The sequence below is a fragment of the Mytilus edulis genome, chromosome 4 (assembly GCF_963676685.1).
Source record: "Mytilus edulis chromosome 4, xbMytEdul2.2, whole genome shotgun sequence".
Classification (NCBI taxonomy): Eukaryota; Metazoa; Mollusca; class Bivalvia; order Mytilida; family Mytilidae; genus Mytilus; species Mytilus edulis.
Window position 1 is genome coordinate 78,992,367 of NC_092347.1, and position 12,492 is coordinate 79,004,858.

Sequence of the window (12,492 nt, forward strand, 5' to 3'; positions counted from 1 at the left end):
GTTCAGTTGTTAGGGATTTTAGTTGTGACCTTATTTTGAGTTATGACGTCATATGCAAGGTAAACAAAGAAACGCTATCATCAGGTAACGTTTTTTCATATCAAGGAATTATTAAAAATGAAATTGGTATTGCATTCCTTCCTATTTTATACTAGACTGTTAGATATATATTTTACTCAAAGTTTCATACAAACGAGACAGGAAAAAGGAAGTACACTGTAGATTTCTGCGCAGATGAGGGAATTCAAAACATGACATCCAAAAAATTGAACGATTTTGTTTTTATTGATTTTGTTTTTATTGATTTTTCTACTGTTATTGGGGACTTTGTCCCCATAATATCTATTCCTGTTGGAACAAATATTCTATACCATTTATACCTTTAGGAACATATACTGTAATATGTATTCCCGTGGAAATAATATTCCAGAATATTTTTTCCTTTTAGAACTTATATTATGAAGAAACTTCTATTCTGTGACAATTTGCTTTAAAGTTTTAACTATATATATGTACATCTATCATGTTTGCTTTTTTTCTACTGACTATTTATCTAAATTCATTATAGTATATAAAAACAAAAGGAGAAAAGAAATGAAGATCAGGAAATATGCTCTTTTTATGTATGCGGGAATTTCTCGCTACATTGAAGACCTGTTGGTGACCTTCTGCTGTTGTTTTTTATTTGGTCGGGTTGTTGTCTCTTTGACACATTCCCCATTTCCATTCTCAATTTTATCTTTATGTCAATGCTCATATTTGTTCGGATGTTCATATATCATGTTTTATAACACTTCCACATTTGGTAGGGAACAACCCGTTGAAATAGATTCTTTAGAAGTAATGAAAAAAGTCCCTCAGTCGAGCTTATCAACTGCTTACTTTCAGAGATTATGGGATGTTTTCTAAAGAAGAAAATTTGGGCACACAACAGGTCATTTGTAGGTGGGCATCTAGTGGTCATAATTTTGCAGACTACCCCTTTTACTGCTGGTTGTTGTTTGTAACTTCCAAGACCAAAGTTCTGAACTTTTCACGACAAACTCTGATAAAAGTGAAAAGTTAGGATAAACTATTAAAAACATAGATAATGATTTGAATTTTACAAAGCATGCTGAACATGGCTTTTAGGTTCAAAAAGTCAGTTTATGTTTACATACTTGATATACAGGGAAATCTCTGCATTGCTTACACATGTTAGTTGTTACACATGTACTAACTACAACTGCTGGAAAAAACAAACCAAAGAAAATAATTTATGGAAAAATAATATTGAGAAACTGGCACATTGACTGAGCATATTGGGATATTCGTATACCAAAATTGATAGAAAAGAATATATTTTCAGTTCACACATCTGAACATTATTTTCTTAAGGTTGATCTGTAAGCAGAATCTGAACCTTATGCATCATAAAGCTTCACCAACACTGACTTTACAAGATAGAATTGTTTGTATTTTCTTTTACAAATTCTTATTGTTATGATATGACATGTACATCAAAATACATTTCTTGTATCATATAAATATTGACAAAACTGTATTCAAAGAATTTATTTACAGATAAGTGAGGATGAAGCTCACATCCTTGAAGCAAATATTGTCATGCAGTTGTTTTCACCAATTTTTATGTCACAGTGGTTTATGATAGATCAAAGAAAAAATCCATGTAAATCTATAACTTGTGAAAACGGCTTTGTTTTTGTCTTCCAACATGTAAGTTTATTTATTAAATAGATTAGGCAAACTGGTCACTCAGGCCTTTTAGTGTGGTTCTCTTTGTTGCCCTTGTGACTTTTCTACTTATAAAGTCTGATTGTTTTTTTTTGTAACCATAATTTCATCAGAATTCTGATGCTGCATCATCATGCAAATATCTTTGCATAAATTATGCATTAAATTTCCATGGAAATTTCATATTTGCAAATGAGATTATTTAACAAACATGTTATGATGACAAAACATTTTATTGTCACATTTTTCTACGAAATTAAATATGTCCTCAATTGTCATTAAAAGCAATGGATAATCATGATAATGCAAATGGACCAATCTATTGACAAAGTCACTTTAATTTTTTTTTTTAAATTATACTTCTTTTTAGCTATTTTTCATTACTGCATGTACTAATGAGATTTGATTTAAAAGAATGTAGTTTTATTTAGGTTGAAGATTTATTGATTGTTGCTATAAATGGAGATGGAAGTGAGACTGAAGAGTACCTGATAAGAAAAACAAATATGTTTGTACGAATGGTAGAATTTCTCTTTGGACCTGTTACTGACGAGTAAGTCTAAAGATAAACAAATATGTTTGTACGAATGGTAGAATTTCTATTGACCAGTTACTGAAGAGTAAGTCTAAAGATAAACAAATATGTTTGTATGAATGGTAGAATTTCTATTTGGACCAGTTACTGAAGAGTAAGTCTAAAGATAAACAAATATGTTTGTATGAATGGTAGAATTTCTATTTGGACCAGTTACTGACTAGTAAGTCTAAAGATAAACAAATATGTTTGTACGCATGGTAGAATTTCTCTTTGGACCTGTTACTGAAGAGTAAGTCTAAAGATAAACAAATATGGTTGTACGAATGGTAGAATTTCTATTTGGACCAGTTACTGACGAGTAAGTCTAAAGATAAACAAATATGTGTGTACGAATGGTAGATTTTCTCTTTGGACCAGTTACTGAAGAGTAAGTCTAAAGATAAACAAATATGTTTGTACGAATGGTAGAATTTCTATTTGGACCAGTTACTGAAGAGTAAGTCTAAAGATAAACAAATATGTTTGTACGAATGGTAGAATTTCTCTTTGGACCTGTTACTGAAGAGTAAGTCTAAAGATAAACAAATATGTTTGTACGCATGGTAGAATTTCTCTTTGGACCAGTTACTGAAGAGTAAGTCTAAAGATAAACAAATATGTTTGTACGCATGGTAGAATTTCTCTTTGGACCAGTTACTGAAGAGTAAGTCTAAAGATAAACAAATATGTTTGTACGCATGGTAGAATTTCTTTTTGGACCAGTTACTGAAGAGTAAGTCTAAATATAAACAAATATGTTTGTATGCATGGTAGAATTTCTATTTGGACCTGTTACTGACGAGTAAGTTTTAAGATAAACAAATATGTTTGTATGCATGGTAGATTTTCTCTTTGGACCAGTTACTGAAGAGTAAGTCTAAAGATAAACAAATATGTTTGTATGCATGGTAGATTTTCTCTTTGGACCAGTTACTGACGAGTAAGTCTAAAGATAAACAAATATGTTTGTACGAATGGTAGAATTTCTCTTTGGACCAGTTACTGACGAGTAAGTCTAAAGATAAACAAATATGTTTGTACGAATGGTAGAATTTCTATTTGGACCTGTTACTGAAGAGTAAGTCTAAAGATAAACAAATATGTTTGTACGAATGGTAGAATTTCTATTTGGACCTGTTACTGAAGAGTAAGTCTAAAGATAAACAAATATGTTTGTACGAATGGTAGATTTTCTATTTGGACCAGTTACTGAAGAGTAAGTCTAAAGATAAACAAATATGTTTGTATGCATGGTCGATTTTCTCTTTGGACCAGTTACTGATGAGTAAGTCTAAAGATAAACAAATATGTTTGTACGAATGGTAGAATTTCTCTTTGGACCTGTTACTGAAGAGTAAGTCTAAAGATAAACAAATATGTTTGTACGAATGGTAGAATTTCTCTTTGGACCTGTTTCTGAAGAATAAGTGTAAAGATAAACAAATATGTTTGTACGAATGGTAGAATTTCTATTTGGACCTGTTACTGAAGAGTAAGTCTAAAGATAAACAAATATGTTTGTACAAATGGTAGATTTTCTCTTTGGACCTGTTACTGAAGAGTAAGTCTAAAGATAAACAAATATGTGTGTACGAATGGTAGAATTTCTATTTGGACCTGTTACTGAAGAGTAAGTCTAAAGATAAACAAATATGTTTGTACGAATGGTAGAATTTCTCTTTGGACCAGTTACTGACGAGTAAGTCTAAAGATAAACAAATATGTTTGTACGAATGGTAGATTTTCTCTTTGGACCAGTTACTGACGAGTAAGTCTAAAGATAAACAAATATGTTTGTACGAATGGTAGAATTTCTCTTTGGACCTGTTACTGAAGAGTAAGTCTAAAGATAAACAAATATGTTTGTACGAATGGTAGATTTTCTCTTTGGACCTGTTACTGAAGAGTAAGTCTAAAGATAAACAAATATGTTTGTACGAATGGTAGATTTTCTCTTTGGACCAGTTACTGACGAGTAAGTCTAAAGATAAACAAATATGTTTGTACGAATGGTAGAATTTCTCTTTGGACCTGTTACTGAAGAGTAAGTCTAAAGATAAACAAATATGTTTGTACGAATGGTAGATTTTCTCTTTGGACCAGTTACTGACGAGTAAGTCTAAAGATAAACAAATATGTTTGTACGAATGGTCGATTTTCTCTTTGGACCTGTTACTGAAGAGTAAGTCTAAAGATAAACAAATATGTTTGTACGAATGGTAGAATTTCTATTTGGACCAGTTACTGAAGAGTAAGTCTAAAGATAAACAAATATGTTTGTACGAATGGTAGAATTTCTCTTTGGACCAGTTACTGACGAGTAAGTCTAAAGATAAACAAATATGTTTGTACGAATGGTAGAATTTCTATTTGGACCTGTTACTGAAGAGTAAGTCTAAAGATAAACAAATATGTTTGTACGAATGGTAGAATTTCTCTTTGGACCAGTTACTGAAGAGTAAGTCTAAAGATAAACAAATATGTTTGTACGAATGGTAGAATTTCTCTTTGGACCTGTTACTGAAGAGTAAGTCTAAAGATAAACAAATATGTTTGTACGAATGGTAGATTTTCTCTTTGGACCTGTTACTGAAGAGTAAGTCTAAAGATAAACAAATATGTTTGTATGCATGGTAGATTTTCTATTTGGACCAGTTACTGACGAGTAAGTCTAAAGATAAACAAATATGTTTGTACGAATGGTAGAATTTCTATTTGGACCTGTTACTGAAGAGTAAGTCTAAAGATAAACAAATATGTTTGTACGAATGGTAGAATTTCTCTTTGGACCTGTTACAGAAGAGTAAGTCTAAAGATAAACAAATATGTTTGTACGAATGGTAGAATTTCTATTTGGACCTGTTACTGAAGAGTAAGTCTAAAGATAAACAAATATGTTTGTACGAATGGTAGAATTCCTCTTTGGACCTGTTACTGAAGAGTAAGTCTAAAGATAAACAAATATGTTTGTAAGAATGGTAGAATTTCTCTTTGGACCAGTTACTGACGAGTAAGTCTAAAGATAAACAAATATGTTTGTATGCATGGTAGAATTTCTCTTTGGACCAGTTACTGAAGAGTAAGTCTAAAGATAAACAAATATGTTTGTACGAATGGTAGAATTTCTATTTGGACCAGTTACTGAAGAGTAAGTCTAAAGATAAACAAATATGTTTGTACGCATGGTAGAATTTCTATTTGGACCTGTTACTGAAGAGTAAGTCTAAAGATAAACAAATATGTTTGTACGAATGGTAGAATTTCTCTTTGGACCAGTTACTGACGAGTAAGTCTAAAGATAAACAAATATGTTTGTACGAATGGTAGAATTCCTCTTTGGACCTGTTACTGAAGAGTAAGTCTAAAGATAAACAAATATGTTTGTACGAATGGTAGAATTTCTATTTGGACCTGTTACTGAAGAGTAAGTCTAAAGATAAACAAATATGTTTGTACGAATGGTAGAATTTCTATTTGGACCTGTTACTGAAGAGTAAGTCTAAAGATAAACAAATATGTTTGTACGAATGGTAGATTTTCTATTTGGACCAGTTACTGAAGAGTAAGTCTAAAGATAAACAAATATGTTTGTATGCATGGTCGATTTTCTCTTTGGACCAGTTACTGATGAGTAAGTCTAAAGATAAACAAATATGTTTGTACGAATGGTAGAATTTCTCTTTGGACCTGTTACTGAAGAGTAAGTCTAAAGATAAACAAATATGTTTGTACGAATGGTAGAATTTCTCTTTGGACCTGTTTCTGAAGAATAAGTGTAAAGATAAACAAATATGTTTGTACGAATGGTAGAATTTCTATTTGGACCTGTTACTGAAGAGTAAGTCTAAAGATAAACAAATATGTTTGTACAAATGGTAGATTTTCTCTTTGGACCTGTTACTGAAGAGTAAGTCTAAAGATAAACAAATATGTGTGTACGAATGGTAGAATTTCTATTTGGACCTGTTACTGAAGAGTAAGTCTAAAGATAAACAAATATGTTTGTACGAATGGTAGAATTTCTCTTTGGACCAGTTACTGACGAGTAAGTCTAAAGATAAACAAATATGTTTGTACGAATGGTAGATTTTCTCTTTGGACCAGTTACTGACGAGTAAGTCTAAAGATAAACAAATATGTTTGTACGAATGGTAGAATTTCTCTTTGGACCTGTTACTGAAGAGTAAGTCTAAAGATAAACAAATATGTTTGTACGAATGGTAGATTTTCTCTTTGGACCTGTTACTGAAGAGTAAGTCTAAAGATAAACAAATATGTTTGTACGAATGGTAGATTTTCTCTTTGGACCAGTTACTGACGAGTAAGTCTAAAGATAAACAAATATGTTTGTACGAATGGTAGAATTTCTCTTTGGACCTGTTACTGAAGAGTAAGTCTAAAGATAAACAAATATGTTTGTACGAATGGTAGATTTTCTCTTTGGACCAGTTACTGACGAGTAAGTCTAAAGATAAACAAATATGTTTGTACGAATGGTCGATTTTCTCTTTGGACCTGTTACTGAAGAGTAAGTCTAAAGATAAACAAATATGTTTGTACGAATGGTAGAATTTCTATTTGGACCAGTTACTGAAGAGTAAGTCTAAAGATAAACAAATATGTTTGTACGAATGGTAGAATTTCTCTTTGGACCAGTTACTGACGAGTAAGTCTAAAGATAAACAAATATGTTTGTACGAATGGTAGAATTTCTATTTGGACCTGTTACTGAAGAGTAAGTCTAAAGATAAACAAATATGTTTGTACGAATGGTAGAATTTCTCTTTGGACCAGTTACTGAAGAGTAAGTCTAAAGATAAACAAATATGTTTGTACGAATGGTAGAATTTCTCTTTGGACCTGTTACTGAAGAGTAAGTCTAAAGATAAACAAATATGTTTGTACGAATGGTAGATTTTCTCTTTGGACCTGTTACTGAAGAGTAAGTCTAAAGATAAACAAATATGTTTGTATGCATGGTAGATTTTCTATTTGGACCAGTTACTGACGAGTAAGTCTAAAGATAAACAAATATGTTTGTACGAATGGTAGAATTTCTATTTGGACCTGTTACTGAAGAGTAAGTCTAAAGATAAACAAATATGTTTGTACGAATGGTAGAATTTCTCTTTGGACCTGTTACAGAAGAGTAAGTCTAAAGATAAACAAATATGTTTGTACGAATGGTAGAATTTCTATTTGGACCTGTTACTGAAGAGTAAGTCTAAAGATAAACAAATATGTTTGTACGAATGGTAGAATTCCTCTTTGGACCTGTTACTGAAGAGTAAGTCTAAAGATAAACAAATATGTTTGTAAGAATGGTAGAATTTCTCTTTGGACCAGTTACTGACGAGTAAGTCTAAAGATAAACAAATATGTTTGTATGCATGGTAGAATTTCTCTTTGGACCAGTTACTGAAGAGTAAGTCTAAAGATAAACAAATATGTTTGTACGAATGGTAGAATTTCTATTTGGACCAGTTACTGAAGAGTAAGTCTAAAGATAAACAAATATGTTTGTACGCATGGTAGAATTTCTATTTGGACCTGTTACTGAAGAGTAAGTCTAAAGATAAACAAATATGTTTGTACGAATGGTAGAATTTCTCTTTGGACCAGTTACTGACGAGTAAGTCTAAAGATAAACAAATATGTTTGTACGAATGGTAGAATTCCTCTTTGGACCTGTTACTGAAGAGTAAGTCTAAAGATAAACAAATATGTTTGTACGAATGGTAGAATTTCTCTTTGGACCAGTTACTGAAGAGTAAGTCTAAAGATAAACAAATATGTTTGTACGCATGGTAGAATTTCTATTTGGACCTGTTACTGAAGAGTTAGTCTAAAGATAAACAAATATGTTTGTACGAATGGTAGAATTTCTCTTTGGACCAGTTACTGACGAGTAAGTCTAAAGATAAACAAATATGTTTGTATGAATGGTAGAATTTCTATTTGGACCAGTTACTGAAGAGTAAGTCTAAAGATAAACAAATATGTTTGTACGAATGGTAGAATTCCTCTTTGGACCTGTTACTGAAGAGTAAGTCTAAAGATAAACAAATATGTTTGTACGAATGGTAGAATTTCTATTTGGACCTGTTACTGAAGAGTAAGTCTAAAGATAAACAAATATGTTTGTACGAATGGTAGAATTTCTATTTGGACCTGTTACTGAAGAGTAAGTCTAAAGATAAACAAATATGTTTGTACGAATGGTAGATTTTCTATTTGGACCAGTTACTGAAGAGTAAGTCTAAAGATAAACAAATATGTTTGTATGCATGGTCGATTTTCTCTTTGGACCAGTTACTGATGAGTAAGTCTAAAGATAAACAAATATGTTTGTACGAATGGTAGAATTTCTCTTTGGACCTGTTACTGAAGAGTAAGTCTAAAGATAAACAAATATGTTTGTACGAATGGTAGAATTTCTCTTTGGACCTGTTTCTGAAGAATAAGTGTAAAGATAAACAAATATGTTTGTACGAATGGTAGAATTTCTATTTGGACCTGTTACAGAAGAGTAAGTCTAAAGATAAACAAATATGTTTGTACGAATGGTAGAATTTCTATTTGGACCTGTTACTGAAGAGTAAGTCTAAAGATAAACAAATATGTTTGTACGAATGGTAGAATTCCTCTTTGGACCTGTTACTGAAGAGTAAGTCTAAAGATAAACAAATATGTTTGTAAGAATGGTAGAATTTCTCTTTGGACCAGTTACTGACGAGTAAGTCTAAAGATAAACAAATATGTTTGTATGCATGGTAGAATTTCTCTTTGGACCAGTTACTGAAGAGTAAGTCTAAAGATAAACAAATATGTTTGTACGAATGGTAGAATTTCTATTTGGACCAGTTACTGAAGAGTAAGTCTAAAGATAAACAAATATGTTTGTACGCATGGTAGAATTTCTATTTGGACCTGTTACTGAAGAGTAAGTCTAAAGATAAACAAATATGTTTGTACGAATGGTAGAATTTCTCTTTGGACCAGTTACTGACGAGTAAGTCTAAAGATAAACAAATATGTTTGTACGAATGGTAGAATTCCTCTTTGGACCTGTTACTGAAGAGTAAGTCTAAAGATAAACAAATATGTTTGTACGAATGGTAGAATTTCTCTTTGGACCAGTTACTGAAGAGTAAGTCTAAAGATAAACAAATATGTTTGTACGCATGGTAGAATTTCTATTTGGACCTGTTACTGAAGAGTTAGTCTAAAGATAAACAAATATGTTTGTACGAATGGTAGAATTTCTCTTTGGACCAGTTACTGACGAGTAAGTCTAAAGATAAACAAATATGTTTGTATGAATGGTAGAATTTCTATTTGGACCAGTTACTGAAGAGTAAGTCTAAAGATAAACAAATATGTTTGTACGAATGGTAGAATTCCTCTTTGGACCTGTTACTGAAGAGTAAGTCTAAAGATAAACAAATATGTTTGTACGAATGGTAGAATTTCTATTTGGACCTGTTACTGAAGAGTAAGTCTAAAGATAAACAAATATGTTTGTACGAATGGTAGAATTTCTATTTGGACCTGTTACTGAAGAGTAAGTCTAAAGATAAACAAATATGTTTGTACGAATGGTAGATTTTCTATTTGGACCAGTTACTGAAGAGTAAGTCTAAAGATAAACAAATATGTTTGTATGCATGGTCGATTTTCTCTTTGGACCAGTTACTGATGAGTAAGTCTAAAGATAAACAAATATGTTTGTACGAATGGTAGAATTTCTCTTTGGACCTGTTACTGAAGAGTAAGTCTAAAGATAAACAAATATGTTTGTACGAATGGTAGAATTTCTCTTTGGACCTGTTTCTGAAGAATAAGTGTAAAGATAAACAAATATGTTTGTACGAATGGTAGAATTTCTATTTGGACCTGTTACTGAAGAGTAAGTCTAAAGATAAACAAATATGTTTGTACAAATGGTAGATTTTCTCTTTGGACCTGTTACTGAAGAGTAAGTCTAAAGATAAACAAATATGTGTGTACGAATGGTAGAATTTCTATTTGGACCTGTTACTGAAGAGTAAGTCTAAAGATAAACAAATATGTTTGTACGAATGGTAGAATTTCTCTTTGGACCAGTTACTGACGAGTAAGTCTAAAGATAAACAAATATGTTTGTACGAATGGTAGATTTTCTCTTTGGACCAGTTACTGACGAGTAAGTCTAAAGATAAACAAATATGTTTGTACGAATGGTAGAATTTCTCTTTGGACCTGTTACTGAAGAGTAAGTCTAAAGATAAACAAATATGTTTGTACGAATGGTAGATTTTCTCTTTGGACCTGTTACTGAAGAGTAAGTCTAAAGATAAACAAATATGTTTGTACGAATGGTAGATTTTCTCTTTGGACCAGTTACTGACGAGTAAGTCTAAAGATAAACAAATATGTTTGTACGAATGGTAGAATTTCTCTTTGGACCTGTTACTGAAGAGTAAGTCTAAAGATAAACAAATATGTTTGTACGAATGGTAGATTTTCTCTTTGGACCAGTTACTGACGAGTAAGTCTAAAGATAAACAAATATGTTTGTACGAATGGTCGATTTTCTCTTTGGACCTGTTACTGAAGAGTAAGTCTAAAGATAAACAAATATGTTTGTACGAATGGTAGAATTTCTATTTGGACCAGTTACTGAAGAGTAAGTCTAAAGATAAACAAATATGTTTGTACGAATGGTAGAATTTCTCTTTGGACCAGTTACTGACGAGTAAGTCTAAAGATAAACAAATATGTTTGTACGAATGGTAGAATTTCTATTTGGACCTGTTACTGAAGAGTAAGTCTAAAGATAAACAAATATGTTTGTACGAATGGTAGAATTTCTCTTTGGACCAGTTACTGAAGAGTAAGTCTAAAGATAAACAAATATGTTTGTACGAATGGTAGAATTTCTCTTTGGACCTGTTACTGAAGAGTAAGTCTAAAGATAAACAAATATGTTTGTACGAATGGTAGATTTTCTCTTTGGACCTGTTACTGAAGAGTAAGTCTAAAGATAAACAAATATGTTTGTATGCATGGTAGATTTTCTATTTGGACCAGTTACTGACGAGTAAGTCTAAAGATAAACAAATATGTTTGTACGAATGGTAGAATTTCTATTTGGACCTGTTACTGAAGAGTAAGTCTAAAGATAAACAAATATGTTTGTACGAATGGTAGAATTTCTCTTTGGACCTGTTACAGAAGAGTAAGTCTAAAGATAAACAAATATGTTTGTACGAATGGTAGAATTTCTATTTGGACCTGTTACTGAAGAGTAAGTCTAAAGATAAACAAATATGTTTGTACGAATGGTAGAATTCCTCTTTGGACCTGTTACTGAAGAGTAAGTCTAAAGATAAACAAATATGTTTGTAAGAATGGTAGAATTTCTCTTTGGACCAGTTACTGACGAGTAAGTCTAAAGATAAACAAATATGTTTGTATGCATGGTAGAATTTCTCTTTGGACCAGTTACTGAAGAGTAAGTCTAAAGATAAACAAATATGTTTGTACGAATGGTAGAATTTCTATTTGGACCAGTTACTGAAGAGTAAGTCTAAAGATAAACAAATATGTTTGTACGCATGGTAGAATTTCTATTTGGACCTGTTACTGAAGAGTAAGTCTAAAGATAAACAAATATGTTTGTACGAATGGTAGAATTTCTCTTTGGACCAGTTACTGACGAGTAAGTCTAAAGATAAACAAATATGTTTGTACGAATGGTAGAATTCCTCTTTGGACCTGTTACTGAAGAGTAAGTCTAAAGATAAACAAATATGTTTGTACGAATGGTAGAATTTCTCTTTGGACCAGTTACTGAAGAGTAAGTCTAAAGATAAACAAATATGTTTGTACGCATGGTAGAATTTCTATTTGGACCTGTTACTGAAGAGTTAGTCTAAAGATAAACAAATATGTTTGTACGAATGGTAGAATTTCTCTTTGGACCAGTTACTGACGAGTAAGTCTAAAGATAAACAAATATGTTTGTATGAATGGTAGAATTTCTATTTGGACCAGTTACTGAAGAGTAAGTCTAAAGATAAACAAATATGTTTGTACGAATGGTAGAATTTCTATTTGGACCAGTTACTGAAGAGTAAGTCTAAAGATAAACAAATATGTTTGTACGAATGGTAGATTTTCTCTTTGGACCTGTTACT

The 12,492-nt window shown here is 31.5% G+C and overlaps 1 protein-coding gene across 2 annotated transcripts in view; it reads left to right on the plus strand.

Moving 5' to 3' along the window:
* Positions 1–12,492, plus strand: part of LOC139520646 (BLOC-3 complex member HPS1-like) — a 52,012-nt gene that overhangs the window by 711 nt on the left and 38,809 nt on the right. For both annotated transcript variants that reach the window (XM_071313474.1, XM_071313475.1), the window contains exons 2-3: positions 1,564–1,716; positions 2,166–2,287. In XM_071313474.1, coding sequence (XP_071169575.1) covers positions 1,564–1,716; positions 2,166–2,287 — 275 coding nt within the window. The remainder of the gene's footprint in view (positions 1–1,563; positions 1,717–2,165; positions 2,288–12,492) is intronic.